Source organism: Mustela putorius, unplaced genomic scaffold, assembly GCF_011764305.1.
Source record: "Mustela putorius furo isolate JIRA1106 unplaced genomic scaffold, ASM1176430v1.1 tig00003853_pilon_pilon_pilon, whole genome shotgun sequence".
NCBI lineage: Eukaryota > Metazoa > Chordata > Mammalia > Carnivora > Mustelidae > Mustela > Mustela putorius.
Window position 1 is genome coordinate 24,562,819 of NW_025422005.1, and position 19,167 is coordinate 24,581,985.

Sequence of the window (19,167 nt, forward strand, 5' to 3'; positions counted from 1 at the left end):
CTACTTCAGTTAGCGCCAGGGCAGGTCACAAGTACAGTGGTTCAGCTGACACCCATGGGAATGCGAGGCCAGGCCCCTCCAGGGACACCCCAAACTCAATGAATAATTCTCTGGGCTCTGGTCCACTTGTCTAGTACCATGTACTAGACTACCCCAAACTTCATGGCAGAAACAATTACAAATAGCATCCCCTCAGGTTCTGTGGGCCAGGAATTTGACAGGATGCCAGGGGCATGGCTGGACTCTGGTGGAGGTAGGCAGCCTCCGAGATGCCTCCCAGTACTCACACCCTTGCATGTTAGTCTGCGCCCCCTCTGTATCAAGGTGGGTCTGTGTGGCAGTCCAATATGGCACATGTGATCATATGTCACTTTCGAGGTGAGGTTATAAAATATATTGAGGTTCCTGCGGATCTGTCTTTTGGATCGCTTGGGGGAAGCCAGCTGCCATGCTGTTAGGACACATATTCATGGAGAGGCCCATCTGGAGAGGAATGGAGGCCTCCCGCCAGCAGCCATGTGAGGGAGCTTTGAAGTGGCTCCTCTGGCCCCAGAGAAGTTCTAAGATGACTGCAGCCCTTGGCCGACAGCTAGACAGCAACTTCATGAGAGAGTGGGAGTCAGAACAACTCAGGTGTGCTTCTCTAGGACTCCTGGCTGTCAGAAACTGTCAGATGCTAACTGTTGTTTGAAGCTGTCACACTTCGGGATCATTTGTTATGCGGCATTAGGTAACTGATACACTGCTCCAGGATGTCTGTGTCCTTAGCTGAGAAGACTCACATGGCGGGGGGCTGGGATCCCCTGGAGGCTGCTTTACTTGGGGTGGGGAGATGGAGCCTTAGTGGGGATGGCCTGAAGGTTCTGTTGGCCTTGTCACCTGGAGGGCCGACATGTGGACTATCCATGTGGTGTGGCTTCTCACAGCATAGTAGCTGGGCCACTAGAAGGAGTGTCTGTAGAGTGGGCTTTCTGAGAGAATGTTTGGCCTTGTCCCCAAGTCGAGCAGGGTAATTTCTGCTGTATTCCGCTGTTACAGGTGAGTCACTAAGGCTAGTACAGATTCCAGAGGAAGGGATTTAACTGGTTCTCTTGATGGAGGAGTGATAAGGTCGCATTGCAAAAGAACAAGTGGGATGGTAGAAACAGCGGCCATCTTTGCAAAAGACAGTTGGAGCCCTGCGTCAGGGGGAGGAGCCAGTCCCTTGGTCCAGCCCTCAGGAAGGGAGGGATCCCTGGCTTTTTACCAGCGACACATCTCCAGTCCTTCCTATCAAGTCCTGGGAGGACTTGATCAAGATAGGAAATGGCCCTTCCTATCAAGTCCTGGGAGTCATCCTCCGAACTTGGAAGGCAGGGTAGTGCATACCTTTTCTTCTCAGCTCTGGATTCTGGGGATCGTTTCCCTTTCAGGATAAACAGGGAAGGTCCCACACGTCACCTTCTCCTGCCAAGGCCTGCCACCCTTTCCCTACAAGCCGCAGTGCTAACCTTTTTCCCTCAGTTAGTCTTGTACCCCTCTACTAGCTAGGAATTAAGATTCCCTGCCTTTTCAGAGCAGGAAGTAATCCAACCAAGGTCACATAGCCGGAAGTGGTAAGCGGAGACTCAGCACCCTGACCGGTAAGTCCAGGCTCTAGGGCCCTGGGATTCCAGAAAGCCTACGGGGCATTGGAGCCTTTCCCCTAGTCTCCTCAGGACCCTGCTGAGGGCAAGGCCAGTGTGAGCAGTGTGAGGGGGAGGGGCTGGACTCTGCCTGAGGGTTTGGGCTAGTTGTCAGGTGTGCTGCTGGGTGAACGGGCAGGAGAAACAAGAAAAGGAAAATCCATTTTTACTTTCTTTTCAGGCCTGTCCCCAGTCAGCAAATTTTTCAGCATCCAGAGGGTGACCTCCAGAGTACCAGACCTGGGCTCACTGCCCCTCTGCATTTGCTTGATGGAAACCCCTTCTCTGTCCCGGAGCCTCTGGTCGGAGAGCCGTCTGAGCTCCTGGGACCGGAGGATGCTGGGTCTTGCGGCGATTTCTGGCCCCAGTGAACAGGTCTCTGGCCGGTGTCCAGCCTGACCTGCCCCTCCTCTCCCTTGTCCCCTACTTCCCAACACGCCACACCTCCAGATGCCAGGATGGGACATTTCCCAGCACCTACTGCCTGCCAGGCGCTGAGCTCATGTTAGGGACCCAGAAATAAGGCAGATATAGCCTCCGTTCCTGAGCCAGTTGCAGTCTAGTAGGAGGTGAAACGTGAGCTGTGAAGTGGTTGGTGTCAGGTCAAGGGCATGTCGAATAAGGGTTTATAAAGCTCCAGGTAAAACTATGATTATACAGAGATAGATTCAAGATCAGTAGTCATTTAGGGTGGGGGGGGGGCGAGACTGGGAAGAAGCAGGAGGTGGTGGCTCTTCTGTGGAGTGTTTTGAGGATGAGGAATGGTCTGCGGTGGGGAAAATAGCCTAAATCTTGATAGGAGTGTGAGTCACATGAGAATATTTGCTTGTTACAGCTGAGGGGTTCACCTAAGATCTGTGAATTTCATCATATGTAGATCATACCTGTGATGGGCAGCATTCAAAATAGGCCCCGGGACCCCTGCCTCCCAGTGTGCACGCCCGAGGGCAAACCCCATTCCTTGGATGGCGTCAGGTTGGTCTCCGTGGCTCATAGAATATGGCAGAAAGGATGGTGAGTCCCTGCTGAGATTAGGCTACAGAAGACGCTGCTGTTCCATCTTAGTCTCTCTCTCTCCTCATATGGCTTGTTCTAGAAGAGGCCCTGTGCTGAGCATCCCTATGGAGAAGGGCGTGTAGCAGAGGAACCGAAGCCGCCTGCCAAGAGCCGTGTGAGCGAGCTTGCGGGAAGTGGGTCCTTCAGTCCCAGTCAAAGCCTTCAGGTGTCTGCAGCCTTGGCTTGCTGCTTGATCACAAACTCATGAGAGACCTTGATCCAGGGTCCCCCAGCTAAGCAGCCTTCCGATTCTGCCTCTCAGAAGTTGTGTGGGATGATAAATGCTTAGTGCTTTAAGCCATTACATTTCGGGAATTATTTGTTCGGGAGCTCTAAGTGATGAATACAATATTTCAGTAAACTGAACATGTGGGGAGAACAGCTTCTAAGTGTGCTTGGCCCAGCTGGCTTTCCAGAGGACCTCCAAGTGCTTTCTATGACTCAGACTTCTGGGCTCAGTGTCTGGAACAGGGAGATGAGCGGCCTGGAGCTCTGTCTAGACATCAGGAATGGGTGTCTCCAACATAGCCACGGCATCTACCCCCGGCCCCAGCTCCGAAACAGCTGCACACGGCACCCAGCCTGCAACTGCTGTGGGGAGAAGACTCCAGAAATGTTCCTCCATCCCTCGCCCGCACCCCCCGGCCTCATGCCCAGGTCTACCTGCAGGAATCCACACAGGCCTCAGAAGCGAATCACAGCTACTATTTTTGGAACACTTCTTATGTGACAGGTGATATGCAAAGCGCCTGGCGTGCATCTTTTAATTTATTCTTCCCACCATATCAGATATTCCTGAATCTATTTTACAGTGGAGGAAACAGAGACCCTGAAGCCACCTGCCTTGGATCCTAGAGCTACTAGGGCGTGGCTGCTTTAGACTTCCATTTGGATTTGTCTAGTTCCCCCACTGAGAGGCCAGGAAGCAACCCTAGACCTGAAAATACTTTTCTTATCTGTTCTCTGGGAGAGAAATCCCCTGCGCATTCCTCCATCAGAGAAAAGGCCACAATATCAACCCAGATTCCCCAGACCGATGATATAAAGAGCTTGGGGTGGGGGATGGGAGGGGGGTGGTGGTGATGGTCATATTCCAGAGCCAGGAATCTCAGAGATCACGGGAATCACGGAGAGCAGGGGACTGAGATCCAGAAAGGGAAGCGACTCTTCCAAGGACTCCAGCAGCCCAGGGCTCTTTCTACTGCACTGCCCTGCCTCTGTCACACAGAGGGGAATTGTCACCTTGTGGGAGAAGCATAACAGGGTAATGGCTTTGGGGGAGGGGAATGAGAGAAAAAGGGAAGTCAAAGGTAACAATGGCAAAATTGAGATTTGCTAATTTTGTCTTGGGTCAAGTCTACAATGGCCAGGGGCTATGGAACCAGCATCACAGATGGTCCCACTGAGAGCCTCAGCAGCCCCAGTGGACATCACAGAACATCTCTGAGAACAGCGCCTGGCTTGTGGCAGGACCTGCTGAAAAGCACTGTTACTCATTTGCTGTGATGTTAGGTTGCCCTAGTCATTCATTCATTCATTCATTCATTTGTTAATTCCCTAAGTATTTATTGACGGTCTGCTATCTGCTAAGTACTGTTTTAGGAGCATGGGTTATTTCAGTGAACACAAGATCCTTGTCCTTATAAAGTTTACAATACATAGACAATATATAAATTCCAACTAACCTAGAAAGTGAAAGGTGTAAAAGAAGAAAAATTAAAGAGGGGCTAAGACCTGAGAATGAAAACTGCATATGGAGGGCGTGGGTTGATGTCTTTTCAAGGTGGATTGGGTCAGCCTCCTTGAGGAGTGTAGTGAGTACGAACCTTTAATAAATAAAGTGTAATAAATAAATGAATGAATAAATAAATAATATTTAGTAAGTGCAAACCCCTATTAAATGAAAAACAGGAACAAATTGCAAACTAACCACATAACAAGTAAGCCTGGACCATATGCGTGTAGTGATAACAAACTAACCTCATAGCAAATACCACATAGCAAGTAAGCCTAGACCATATGCGTGTAGTGATAAGATTAGCGCGGAGTAACAAGTTGTAAATATTTTAACTTGTGCGAAATATCGTAGACCAAAACATGTTTACGACGTGTGTATGTTTTTGGTGTGTAAGCATAAGGAAAACAAGTGATGTAATATGTTTATGAAGGAGACTTAGCACAGTATATAAAGAGGCATCGGGTTGGACTGAGGTGAAGCGAGTTCCCTGTCGGGAGGACATCATCGCCGGTGCTACCGACGCCCCGACAGTTTCGTTGCCGACCACTTGCTGGTTCTCAGTCTCAACTTCTGCGGTGACCTCTCTGTCTAGATTGTGAGGCGACGTCTCCTTCTCCGTGACAACGTCAGCGGACCATGACCGGGCCATGATAGTGGTGCGGACCTCGTCCCAATAAAGATCAAGTGAGTTACATCATATCCATCTCTCTATCTCCTCTTTACACGTTGCGACCTCCTGGCGGGATGCAGGGGTTTTGCTCGCGACAAGGAGGTTTCTTTGGATCAAAGACTTGAAGAAGGTGAGGTGTGCCACATCCAAGTGAGTTATATGGACATCCGGACAAAGCACATTCCTGGCAAAACACACACTGATGTATTATGGGTAAAGGGAAATTATGTCTACAATTTACTCTCACACAGTTCAGAAAATTAAATTACAGGGACACATAGATATAGATACACAATATGCATGTATATTCACACTTGTATAAATATACATGTACACATAGAAAAAGAAAGATACAAATAATGTCAAAATGTTAATATTTGGGGAATCTGGGTGAAGGGTATATATTATTTTTAGAAATTTTCTGTATGAATTTTCAAAATAAAATACTGTTTTGAAAAATTTCTATTCTTTTTTTTTCTTTTAAAGATTTCATTTTATTTATTTGCCTGAGAGAGAGAAAGAGAGAAAGCAGCAGAGGGAGAGAGAAGCAGGATCCTCGCTGAGCAGGGAGCCTGGTGGGGACTCCATCCCAGGACCTTGGGATCATAACCTGAGGCAAAGGCAGATGCTGAACTGACTGAGGCACCCAGGAGCCTTAAAGGATTTATATTCCTAAAAAAAGAAGAAGAAAAGCATCTTAGGAAGAGGGAGCAGCCTGTGGGAGGATCCTAAGGCAAGACTGCCCGAAGGGCACCCCACTGGTTTTGTCAGTGGAGCGCCTGACTCTTGCTCTCCGGGTTGTGAGTTCAAGCATCATGCTGGGTGTAGAGATTACTTAAAAATAACTTAATTACTTAAAAAAGAGAGAAAGAGAGAGAGAGAAAGTGCCCGAATGTATGAAGTGAACAGAGTACCCACAAAGGGAGAAAGGGAGTGCATTGGTGGTTTTTACTGGCCTAGGATGCATCCCTCTTCTTCTTTTTTTTTTTTTTTTAAAGATTTTATTTATTCATTTGACAGAGATCACAAGTAGGCAGAGAGGCAGGCAGAGAGAGAGAGAGGAAGGGAAGCAGGCTCCCTGCTGAGCAGAGAGCCCTGATGCGGGGCTTGATCCCAGGACCTTGAGACCATAACCTGAGCCGAAGGCAGAGGCTTAACTCACTGAGCCACCCAGGCACCCCTGCATCCCTCTTCTTTAGGTAACAACACCCTATTTTTCCTTTGGGGAAGTACCCTCTCCCCAGTCTCCTTCCATATTGATTCCATCTCCTATCTGGGGGAGAGGAGTAGCTCTAGACCCAGGCCCGGCCAATCAAAGACAGGGCTGAGGAGACAATTCTGGGGTCCAGGGCTGGTGGTGGGGTAAGAGCCCACCTGGGGAGGAAACCAGTCCTGAAGAAGGCAGAGCTGAGACCCAAAGCAAAGTCTGCACCTGAACGTTTTGCCCTCCAGTGGCTTCGGTGCACGAGGCAAAAAGAAATTTACTTTTTGCTTGAGCCGGTGTGAGTGGGATTTTTTCTTACTCTCAAAAACAAAAAAAATGTGTTGACTGCTTCCAGGTGTCGGGCACAGCCTCTCTGAGGAAAGGACATTTATGCAGAAACCCAGAGGATGAGTAGCAATGGGGCAGGTGAAGAGGTGGGAAAGTGTTCCAGGCAGAGGGGCCAGCAAACACGAAGGCCCCAGGAAAGGAATGGGCGAAGCGGTTTGGAGGAGCTATGGGACAGTGGCCATGGTGGTGGCAGGGAGAGTGAGGAGCTGGGCAGAGAGGAGGCTGGAGCTGGGTCCCTCACGGAGGTCCTCGCAGGTGTTGTCAAGGATAGGGGACTTGATCCCACTAGCAACAGAGAAATCTGACCCTGACTTAATTTGCATTTTGACATTATTTGCATTTTAATAACATGCTGGGGGCTGTGTGGGGACTAGATTGACAGGAGGGAAGAGTAGTACAGGGGGATTACTTGGAAAATAATTGCAGACCTCCAGGCTAGAGATGACAAGCACGACTCAGAGTCAGGGCAGTGGGCAGTACAGAGACTGGATGGCTTTTGGGGCAGCTAGGCTCCCAAGACAGCCCCGAGGAACCAGCCGCATCCCACGCTGAATCTGGGACAGCTCCATGACCCACTTTAGCCAACAGAATGCAGAGGAAGTGACACTGTGCCTTTCAAGGGCAAGAAGCCTGGTGTCCATGTCATCAAGGACTGCTATGTGACCTCTGTGAAGGAGCCTACCCAAAGGACCCAGAGTATCTCCCAGACTCGAGGTGTGAGTAGAAGCCTTTGGCTCCCTCTAGAGTAGATTCCATTGACCCTGACTCTGACCTATCACCTGAGCACAGTCTCCATGTCTCTGATTGGTGCGTTCACTGGAGGCCTAAGGATGTGGGGATGTTTAGTCAGCAGTGGGGGAGGGGAACAGAGCGCCCTGAAGTATGACATGGCCGCCTGGTTCCACTCTGCCTGGGGGTGAGTGAGCAGTTTTCCAGAGGAGAACATGACTACTACGGTAATTTAGAAAGAGGCCCAGCTTGCCTCAGGCTGGCATGATGGGCCTCGGTTCCAATTTCTTGGGCTGACTCACACTGGGCTGACTCTCCCTGAGCCTCTGACCCCTGGTAGGTGTCCCTTAGCCCATGTCCCCAGACAAAGCTCCCTGTGGAGCTGCTTCTCCCACGCTGCCCCAGCAGGGTCCTTCTGATACATTTCCAGATTTTCTCTTCTGACCTCCTGCACCCCTGGCTCGGGGTAATAATATTAATTGCTACCATTTAGAATGCATTTGTGAATGTATGTGCCAGGCACTAGGCAAAAGCTTTTACATCCTCGTGAATTCCTTACACCTGTTCTAGGAGGTAGGCATGCTTGTGCCCAGGTCACAGATGAATAAAGGGAGGGTTCACGCAGGATAAGTAAGTTTGCCAAGGTCATACAGCCAGGAAGTGGACCTAAGCTTATCCACCCCTGAAATGTGTTCTCTTGTTGTTTAGAGATGGTACAACCGTTCAGCCCAGGATGGTTTTTGCCCCATTCTACAGCTGGGGATGAGAACCTGATGCCCTTCTTTTAAGAGTACTCAGCCTTGGGTGCCTGGGTGACTCAGTGGGTTAAGCTGCTGCCTTCGGCTCAGGTCATGATCTCAGGGTCCTGGGATCGAGCCCCTCATCAGACTCTCTGCTCATCAGTGAGCCTGCTTCCCTTCCTCTCTCTCTGCCTGCTTCTCTGTCTACTTGTGATCTCTCTCTGTCAAATAAATAAATAAAATCTTAAAAAAAAAAAAAAAGAAAAAAAGAAGAGTACTCAGCTTTGACCTCTTTGCAGGCTGTGCCTCAAGTTCACTGAAGCAGGTGTTCTCAAAGTGTGGTCCCTGGGCCAGCAGCCTCAGTATGCCCTGGGAACTTGTCAGGAATACATATTGTCAAGCCTTCTCCTGACTTTCCGAAATGAAACTCTGGGGTGAAGCTGAGGCATCTGCTCCTATCTGAGAGCTGCTGGAGAAGGTGGGAGAGGCCACAGCATTTTCCATCCCCTCCCAGTGGCTCCAGGGATGGCAGCTGGAGAAAGAATTTTCCCCTGAGTAGTTTTATTTGGTTATTGTTGTTTTCCTATCACATTTGTCAGAAATGACTCAGGTCCGGCTTGAGAGAGGGTGTGTGAATTCCTTAATTGTCACACACTATTACTATTTTTTCACATTTCTGTTCAGCCTGAAAGAGAGTGAAAATAAACATAAAGAGATCCAAACTACCAAATTCAGCATCTCAGCACCTCATTCGTCTAGGGAAGGGGTGTGACGATAATCCCACAGGCAGTCACCACACTCGAACCTCGCCTCCGCAGTGCCTCGCCCTGGGCCTCTGTCCCACTTGCCTCTGTGTCAGGGGATATGGACACCTCACTCATAACTAGAATTCTGGGTTCCCACGGATGGGGGCCAACGTCTGCTCCCACATGACCCTGGGCTCCATGGTTCTAATTTCCTCACTGTAGAGCCTTGAGGTGGAGTCCAGACTCTGCCGTCTGCCTGCTGTGTGGTCTTGGGAAAATCACTTGGCCTCTCTGGGTTTCAAATTCCTCCACTGTGAAATGAGGGTAGTAATTCTCACTTTGCAGGCCTTGTTGTGAGGATGGAGGAAATGTATGTAGCCTGGTGGTGCCTCATGCTTGTTTTGGGTCCTTGAGATTAGCCTCTCCTTCGTGTTGCCTCCCCTCTAATACCCACGGCACACACTGCATCAGGCGGCTGTGAGGTTAGGGGTTATATCCATCTTACAACAAGGCCACGTGATGGCAAGTACTCTGGCCATGTTATCATTAATGCATACTACCATGCCTGGGGCCTGTAGTACGCTCAATCCATGGTGGCTACTGGTATTACTGGTTTCCATCCCGAACTTGAAGACAGTTCTGCTCTTGCGATGCCGAAGGCTGCTTCCAGCTTCTGGTTGCTTCAAAGTCTCCATCTCACTGATGCCTCCTGGGAATTTGCCATTCATGCCCTTTCTGCCAGGTCAGCTTGCATCTGACTCTCAGTTCCAGATTTTCTTGGGTCTCCTGTCGTTTGCTCTTGACCTGGTCTTCATCTTCTTTGTTCTGGCTTCCTGCCCCATTCCCAGGGCCTGTCTTATAGGCATCAAGTTTGCCAGACCAGAGTTAAGTCCCAGCTCTATTACTCACTAGCTGTGTGACCTTAGACAAAGGATTTAACCCCAATTTTCTCATTTGTAAAATGGGACTAATAGGGACCCCTGTGCGGTCCAGTCAGTTAAGTATCTGCCTTCGGCTTAGGTCATGATCCCAGGGTTCTGGGATCCAGTCCATCAGGCTCCCTGCTCAGCCGGGGGGAGCCTGTGTCTCCCTCTTCCTCTGCCTCTCCCCTGGCCCTTCCTCCCTGCCGGTATTCTACCTCTTGCTCTGTTTCTCTTAAATAAATAAAATATTTTTAATAAAAAATAATAATTATAAAATAATTTTTAATAAAAAATATTTATTTATTTATTCATTTATTTTGGGGGGAGAAAAAAAGAGTTAGAGAGTGAGCATGGGGGGGACGGGCAGAGAGAGAAGCAGATGCCCAGCTGGGCAGGGAGCCCAATGTGGGACTCTTTCCTAGGACTCTGGGATCACGACCTGAGTCAAAGGCAGACACTTAATCTATTGAGCCACCCAGGTGCCCCAAATAAATAAAATCTTATTATTATTTTTTAAATGAAATCTTAAAAAAAAAAAGAAAGAAAATAAGGTCTTTACATAAGTAAATCAAGTTAAAATGAGGTCATTTGGGTGGGTCCTTACCCAATATGACTGGAGTCCTTATTAAAACGGGAAATTTGGACACAGAATCAGATACAGACACAGGAAGATGGTGTGAAGAAGCACAGTGAGAAGACAGTTGTGCGAGCAGGGGAAGAGTCTCCCCTAGGACCATCAGAGAGAGAGCAGGGCACGGCCCATTTGGCACACCTTGATTTGGGACTTCCGGCCTCCAGAACTGTGACAACAAATGTCGGTTGTCTTAAGCCACCCAGTCTTTGGTACTTTGGTACAGCAGCCCTAGGAAGTTAACAAATGTGCGATTTGGTGATGGCAACCGGAGCTAGCTTTCCTGGTGACCGCACCATCCAGCGCTTGTCCTTAACGTTGGGAACAATCACAGGGAGATGGGCACCGAACAGTTGGTCTTACTGGTTAAATGTTAGCTCTGGCAATGCTCCTGCAGCCATTTTGGGCGATGAAGCCAGAAGCCAGGAGATGAGGATGGCAGAGTTAGAAGAGGGGAGGAGCCTTGGTTCCTGATGACCTTGTGGAGCTGCCACACCAGACTTGACTGCCCACCTCCAACGTTGTATAGCAGAACAGACCTGTGTTTGTTCATGGTCTCGAGAAATTTTTTTTAAAGATTTTATTTATTTCTTTGTCAGGAAGAGAGAGAGAGTGAGCACAAGCAGGGGGAGCAGCAGGCAGAGGGAGAAGCAGGCTCCTTGCTGAGCAGGGACGCCCCCCACCCCATGCTGAACTCGATCCCAGGACTCTGGGATCATGTCCTGAGCTGAAGGCAGATGCTTAACTGACTAAGCCACCCAGACATCCTGCTTTGGGAGTTTTGTCCTCTTATTTTCCTCAGCCAAGCCTAAATTGAACTGAGGTCCAATCCTGTGAAGCATTGGGAACCCTGCATAAAATGATGAACCAGAAAGTATTTTGTAAACTCTCCAGTTCTCAACACATGTAAGGCATTTTTATTTCTGCTGTGGTTGTGACTATAATTATGATTGGTTTAGGAGGAATGGGTTGAAATTGACTGACATGATCCTGGCCAGAGAAGAGAGGCTCTTTGTCCTGCTTCAGCAACATGTTTCTGAGGGCTGTGCAGGGATAATAGTGGTACAGGAGCCTGGCAGAAGAGGAGCAACCAGCCTCTCATCTGGATGCCAGCAGGATGACTGGGTGATGTTTGGTGACCTGGGGCCCAAATGCTCAGGCACTGGTTGGCAGGAAAGCATAAAGGCTGAATTGGGATGGATGGGTTTAAATCCGGGCTCCCCCTTTACTCGTGATGTAACCCTGGGCAGGTTACCGAACTTCTCTGAGTTTTCAGATTCGTCATCTATAAAATGCGAACAATTATAGCCCCTATGACATAGGGTTGTCATGGAGATTCAGTGACATCACATACCCAGGAGGGAAAAAGATAAATCTACAGCTTATCTGTATCCAGCCAGGGATACAGATTTTTCTGCTCTGACTACTAACCCGTGACAAATTACAAATGGATAGGGTGGATTCGGGCTTGTTCCTTCTTACCTTTTTTGATTCATTCAGTAAGAAGACTGAATGGGCCCACTGTGCACTTAACCATGTACCAGGTGATGACAAGAGCTATGAGGCAGACTTAGACCATGGCATCCAAATACAGCCAGCTCAATGAATAATTAAAACAAAATAGAGCCAGTTTGTTGGAGTGTCCATACCCTTCTCTTGCTGTCACCTTTTCTTGAGGGCTCCTTTTGAGGTTTCTGCCATAGCTAAGTTGGATGCTTAGTCTCAGGAAGACCTCAGTCACTAATTCATCTTACGGTGCAAATGACTACAAATCTCTCAGAGCACAGACCTGCAAGGACCTGCCGATGACCCATCCTGTCAAGAGGAGTGCCCCTGAAAGGTTGCTGCAATGCATAGAGAGCAAGACGGTTCCAGGCAGAAGGGCCTAGAGTACTCACTCAGTTTGAACCCTCTCAGTTCACAGTGGGGAAACCAAGTTAGGCAAAGGGAACCTTGGTCGAAGCAGAATGACCCAACCAAGGATACTCAGCAGTCATGTGGTCAGGCTGGGTAGGGAGCAGAAAATGGCTCCTCCATACTCCCATGGTCTACACCATATGTATGCCTTCCAATTAGGTTGTGCATGATGCCCTAGGGAGGTACTGAAGCAGGACAGGAAGTGCCTCTGGCTTTCAAGAAGCCTACAGTCCGACAGAGAACATAAACACACGTATGTTAGACCAAAGAGCCCTTTGGCCCCATGGATTGGAAATGCTGCCATTACCTATCAGATTCTACAATCTGCATGAGACTGTTCTAGACTCCGTTCTGTTCTGCTGTCTCTTCCTGCTCAGCAACACGTTTTAAAGACTATAGCTTATAAAATATTTTGATATCTGGTCTAAGAAGTCCTCTCTTTTTTTCTTTTCTTTTCCTTTTTTTCCTTACCTTTCCTTTTCTTTCCCTTCCTTCCTTCCTTCCTTTTTTTTTTTTTTTTAAAGATTTTATTTATTTATTTGACAGACAGAGATCATATGTAGGCAGAGAGGCAGGCAGAAAGAGGAAGGGAAGCAGGCTCCCTGCTGAGCAGAGGGCCTGATGCAGGGCTCGATGCAGGGCTTGATCTCAGGACCCTTGGAACATGACCGGAGCTGAAGGCAGACGCTTTAAACCACTGAGCCACCCAGGTGCCCCCTTCTTTCCTTCATAAGAATGTCCTGGCTAGGGACGCCTGGGTGGCTCAGTTGGTTAAGCAGCTGCCTTCGGCTCAGGTCATGATCCCAGCGTCCTGGGTTCGAGTCCCACATCAGGCTCCTTGCTCGGCGGGGAGCCTGCTTCTCCCTCTGCCTCTGCCTGCCATTCTGTCTGCCTGTGCTCGCTCTCTCTCCCTCTCTCTCTCTGACAAATAAATAAAAAAAAATCTTAAAAAAAAAAAAAAAGAATGTCCTGGCTATACTTGTACAATCACTGTTTCAGATGGACTTTGGAAGCAGTTTTTGAATAACACAGATACTGAATCGTCTTTGGCACGCTTGTTTACAGCAGGCACTGGATACTTTTTGAGGAGTCAGGCCCTCATTTCCTGCCCTTGGGAGATCACACAATAGCTGGGAAGTGTAACCAAGCAAGAAGTGTAAAGCAACAATAGGATTCTCATGCTCTAGGTAACAAGAGCCAGATGAGTGAGGAGTGTACACAGATATAACCGCTGTGAGTTCCATTGTCCCTCCAGCCAAGGAAAGTCATAGACGCTCAACAGGGAAGGTCACATTATACTGTATTTTGATAGGTGAGCAGGAGTTTGCCAGGTGTAGAAGAGGGAAAAAAAAATGCATTGAGTTGAGAGGAAGTCAGAGAATGCATCTTGGAGGAGACATTTTATTTGAAAGTGAGTAGGAGTTTGCCAGATTCAGAAGGTGGGATGAAGGCAGCGATTGCCCTGAGCTGGGAAAGTCACGTTTTTGAAGCTGGGTTTTGAGTTGGAGGAATCAGAGAAGATGCTGGGAGAGGTAATTAAGAAGGATTTTATTAGAAAAGTAACACAAGGAGATGACATTTGACCTAGGCTTTGAGGGATAAAATGAGGAGATCACCAAGAGGAGAGGAGAGAGGCACCCGCAAGAGGAGGTAGTCAGAGAAGATTTCCCAGAGCAAATAGATAACCTCCCGGCTTCCTGCCCGCTCGCTAAGATCCATGATCCAAGACCTAAGCTTCCCAGCGTGTAGGCGCTCCGGATTCTGAGGTGGCGGCTCTGCAGTTCCCACTTCCCAGTGTGGGGTAGCTGTGCAGCCCGGCTGGGAGGATTGACGCTTACTCAGGTTTGCGGAGCAGGGTAGCAGAGCTGAATGCTTTATGTCGGAATCGACCAATGGGATGGCGGCACCCGGTTGCCCGGGCTACGGAGGGGGCCGAGAGGGGCGGGGCCTGGGCGTCAGGGGCGGGGCTTGGGCGGGGCTTATATAAGCAGGCGGCAGGGGCAGGCGGGGTGTGGGGTCGGTGGCTGCTGGGCGGGCGGGGCGCAGGCCGCGGGGCCCGAGCCGGGGGGAGCGGGCGAGCGGAGGCGCCGAGGATCCGATTCACTCGCTGGGGAGACCTATGGGCCGAAGCCGTGTAAATGCGTTTTAAGGCGAGTGCGGGGAGTGGCTCGGGGAGCCTCCGGGGGCGGACGCCCTCGGCTCCAGTGCTGACCTGCCCCCGGCCCCCTTGCCTCCTCTCAGCAGGGGCCTCGGCTCCGCAACTGCCACTCCTCCTTGGGGTGTTGCACAAGTTTCGAGGTCACCGGCGACCCCCCCTAGCAGCGCGCCTGGCTCTGGCCCCCGCGAAGGAGGACGGGGCTTGGTAAGGTGATGTGGGGGGCGGGTCCTTGGCCCTGCACTCGGGAGGGCTCTCCCGGGCAGAACCTCAGGTTTCGGTTCCCGCCCAGGAGCCCGCGACCTCTACCCACCATGTGGCCCCATGCACGCTTAGAATCCTGGCACGTCAGGACCTGCCCGCCAGCCCCCCCCCCCCATTTACAAACGGTGAAACTGAGGCTCGGAGAGGTGACAGGGCATAGCCAAGGTCACGGAGCTGAGGGGGGACTCGAACCTAAGCTCCTGTTCTGGGGCTGAGACTCCTTAGTGGGGCCACTCCTTAGTGGGGCCACCCCCAGTCTCTTTAGTTGGGGTGGTCAAAACTGGGGGGTCCCTTGAAAACTTCCCCACCTGAGCTTCTTGGCTTTCCTGCTCCCTCTCCTTTCCCTTTTTGCTAAAACCCGAATTTCATAACTAGAAAGGATCTCTAAAATGATCCATCCGTTTTACAGATGGGAAAACTGAGGGTCAGAGAGGCAGTGACATCTAGGCATGTTATGCCTTGTCCCAGTCCGGGATTCCTGGTCGTCCCCACCCTTCCCAGGAGGCCTAAGCTCTCCAGACTTGAGCTGGTGGTGGGTTGTGACAGGACTGGAGCCCCCGGCTTGGGGAGGTCAGAGGGACAGTGGAGGGCAGCCCTCCAGCGAGCCAACTCACTTTACTCCCTCTTCCCCTGCAGTGTGTTGCATACTTTCTAAGGCGGCGGGGCGGCGGGGCAGCGGCTCCATCCAGCCCGAAACGGCTCCTCCTCCTCGGCATGGCTGGCTACTTGAGCGAAACAGACTTTGTGATGGTGGAGGAGGGCTTCAGCACCCGAGACCTGTTGGAGGAGCTCACTCTGGGGGCCTCACAGGCCACCGCGGTGAGGGATGGGGAGTTGGGTTGGGTCTCTTATTCCCCATGCCGGCCTTTCTTGGAAGGACTCCTTGGGTCCTCATCTTCCTTCATATTTGGCATTCAGTCTTTGCTGTTGCCCGAGATGGGCTCATTTGACCCCCATTTCCTTGTTTTTGCCCCAAACTTTGTCCTTCCTGCCTGCCCTGCCCTGATGAACAGCACCACCACCATCTACCCCGCCCTCTAGGTCAGAAACAGGGGAGTCTGGCTCGCCCCCCCCCCCCCCCCGCCCCAGGGCACCACCAAGCTCATTATACCACCAGCCTGCCCCCGGGGGTGCTCTGCTGGGCCCTGGCTTTGTAGTTCAGACCTCATCTCTCTAGGGGCCCACTAATCTCCCTGCCTCCTCTCACTAGCCACCCCCCAACCCCATCACAGCCATGCTCAAACTCAGAATTGTTGGGCGGTCCCCAACTGCTTGCAAGGTGAAGCCAGAGTTCTGCCTTTGGAGCCCCGCACCCGCCCGGCTTTGCCCAGAGCGGATCATGCTTGATCCCAGCCGAACCACTGCTGCTTCCTGATGACGCTGTGTGCTGTTATCGCCCCTCGGCCCAGGCTGTTCTCTCTGCCTGGAATGCCTTTCTCCCAGGCTGTCTCACTCTTACCTGTTTCCGTCCTTCCTCATTACTCATCAGTGTCACTTTGTCCTAATCTCCCGGGCCGATTTTGTATTTCCTCTTCTCTGTGGCCTCCACCGCGTTGTGGAGAAGCTCCGGGAGAACATTTATTGAACGGACCTGTCCTCGCTCAGAGGGTTGGTTGCCTTCAAGACCCAAGCGCCTTCAGGGCCAGAGCCCTGTCTGGTCACCTGTGTCCCTTAGCATCACGCCAGACACCAAGTGGGCTTCAGTAAAAAAGTGTAGCGTAAAAGGGAAACTGTTCCAGGGAGGGCTGAAGTAAATGCTTTCTCACCTGGAATCTCGTACAGGTTTTGCCCTCAACAAATCTGTGGTGACCCATTGCTCAGAGGCAGGGGTCGCAGTGGAGGTGGGACTCATGCAAGGCTTCAGTGGGCACCTACATGTGGAAAGCCATGGGCTTTGGCCTGCAAAGAATCTATCTTTTTCTGGAGAAAACGAATGTATATACAGCTCTGATACTTTGAAAGCATGTGTTACATGCAGCGAGAGCCCTAAAGTGGCGTTATTGTTTCGGGGGAGGTAGCCTGTGAGGGGAATCTTGAAGGTAGACTGGGAATTTGCCAGATCCAAGTGGGGGCAAGGGTATTCTGCGCCAAGGGCATGATGGGAACGAGAGCTCGGAAGGTGTGGAGCTGGGGCTGGAGCTGCAGTGAGGGGAAAAGGGGACTTGAGCCAGATCCCAGAACCCCCAGTGCAGTCGGCCTTCTCTGCAGAGACCGGAAGAGGTAGAGCCGGGCGGCTTGGTGGCCAGAGTGGGGCCTGGGTCAGGTTCCCCGGGAGGATGGCAGATGGCACGCACCAGGAGGGAGCTAAGCAGGGGGGTCTCACATTCACTCTTCTTGCACAGGGTGATGTTGCTGCCTTCTTCGTGGCCGACCTGGGTGCTGTGGTGAGGAAGCACTTCTGCTTCCTGAAGTGCCTGCCCCGAGTCCGGCCCTTTTACACGGTCAAGTGCAACAGCAGCCCAGGTGTGCTGAAGGTCCTGGCTGAGCTGGGGCTGGGCTTCAGCTGTGCCAACAAGGTGAGCCCCTATCCTCCCCCACCCCAACCCCACTGCTTACTGACCCTTGCTGCCGGGTCAGCACACAGGAGGCTGGAGTGCTGCCATTGGCCCCTACCCCCTGGGACAGGCCACCCACTTGGAAGAGGGCTTGAAGCATCCCTTCAACAGGGAGAAACAAGCATGGAAGTTCTCAATGGGAACCCGTGTGTGTGTGTGTGTGTGTGTGTGTGTGTGTGTGTGTAGGTGAGTCACCTTATTCATGGAGATTTTCAGGCTTCTTGGCTTAGAGCTCTGCATGGTATCCCTCTAATTAAAACAAGACAAAACAAAACAAAAATACCTTCTTATCATTTTTTTTTCTTTTATAGTCTTAGTAACGTGTGGCAGTACCTTTTCTCAACTAGTCCTTTGAGAATTCTGTTGTGTTGCCAATTTTGCTGCCTTTCTAATGAGATGACTACTGTTGTCTGAATTCCCCGCCTGCTCTCTCTAGATTCACTCTGCTTACTTAGTGTCGTTCCCTGTCATCGGGCTGCAGTGTGCGGGTCAGTGTGTAACTAGGGCTGGCAATCCAGTGTTGAGTAAGACAGGCTCTGTCGTCTGGGGGTTGAACTCTTTGCTCATCTCTTTTCTCCCTGTCCTTAGCTGATGACAGCCTTCAAGTGTATAAAGTTTCTCAGAGTACCGCTCTGGACACATTTAGTCATTCAGCAAACCTTTTTTGAGCACCTACCAGAGGGCACATTTCAGGCGGGGATTTAGCAAGTGAACAAACCAAACCAAACAAAAACGGCCCTTGTTCATGGGACTTGCTTTCTAAAAAACAAACAAGTGAAACGATGAAAATCTATGTTGTTTTAGGTGGTCATTGCTAGCGAGAAAGTTAAAGTGGGGAAGGGAAGTAGGGAATGTTAGGAAGGAAGATTGTACTTTCATGGAGCTTGGCCAGAGAAGGCTTTGCTGAAATTTAAATACGGACCCAAAGGAAGCAAAGGATCCAGCCAGGTGGTTAACTAGGGGATGTGCTTCCAGGCAGAGGGAACAGCAAGTGTAAAGGCCCTGAGGTGAGAACAAACCTGGTGGGCGTTGCTTTGTGAGGTTGTCATTACTGTTGTTTTTTTAATGGTTAGTATTGATTGTTTTGAGGGGAACTCGTTTGAAATCCTGGCTGGCAGTGTGGTTGGGTGTTAGGAGGAGGAGGATTCTAGAAAGGGACTCTGGAGGAGAAAGGAGGAGAGCTAGCCTGGGCAGGGTGACAGGGGTGGAGGGATTCTGGGTGGGAAGGAGGTGGGCAGCATGGTGGGATGGTGAGTGAGAATAAGTCTTTTCTCAAAGACAATGTTAATGCTCTGAGTGATAGATGAGTCTCTCTCCCTATCGTCATCGCAAAACCTCTTGGCATTAGCTCTACCTCTTGGCATTAGCTCTTCCTTTGCACACCTAGCTTCATGCGTGTCTTGCGCCAAGCTTGTGAGGAGAGTAGGAGAGAGATCGCCATTCTACAGTGGAGGAGACTGGGGCCAACTGTGCGCAGCTTGCTGGTAGCAGAGCCCGGACGTCCCCCTGCAGGCCTGCCATGCCAGGGTTCAGCTCTGGGAGAAGAGGAAGGGGCTCCTTTCCAGGCTTCTTGGTCTAGGGGTGAAGAAAAGGAGCCAACCCCCCTGACAGGTCCTATGCATCTGGAAACCGAGAGATGGGACACTGTGCTTGACCGTCTGGCCTCAGAGCTGGCCTCCAAAGAGCAGAGTTAGAGGGGGTTAGGGCTTAGCCTTTGAAGTCCACAGGGACGTTAAAAGTGCGTTCTGTTGTTGAGGGCTTCTGTCCTGTCAGGCATTTTGCCAAGCGTTTTCTGTACGTTATCTCATTTTATTCTTGCAACAACCC

The 19,167-nt window shown here is 50.6% G+C and overlaps 1 protein-coding gene across 8 annotated transcripts in view; it reads left to right on the plus strand.

The window, feature by feature from the left end:
- Positions 1-3,801: 3,801 nt before the first annotated feature.
- The window catches only part of AZIN2 (antizyme inhibitor 2), a 50,043-nt gene continuing 34,677 nt past the window's right edge, over positions 3,802-19,167 (plus strand). Inside the window, exons 1-4 of one of the 8 annotated variants that reach the window (XM_045063417.1) lie at positions 3,802-5,142; positions 14,608-14,728; positions 15,422-15,604; positions 17,128-17,301. In XM_045063417.1, coding sequence (XP_044919352.1) covers positions 15,500-15,604; positions 17,128-17,301 — 279 coding nt within the window. In that variant the 5' untranslated portion in view covers positions 3,802-5,142; positions 14,608-14,728; positions 15,422-15,499. Of the gene's footprint in view, positions 5,143-14,379; positions 14,517-14,600; positions 14,734-15,421; positions 15,605-17,127; positions 17,302-19,167 lie in introns of those variants that run through there. The other 7 variants (XR_006601588.1, XM_013064256.2, NM_001293742.1 and 4 more) reach the window with 7 other exon arrangements.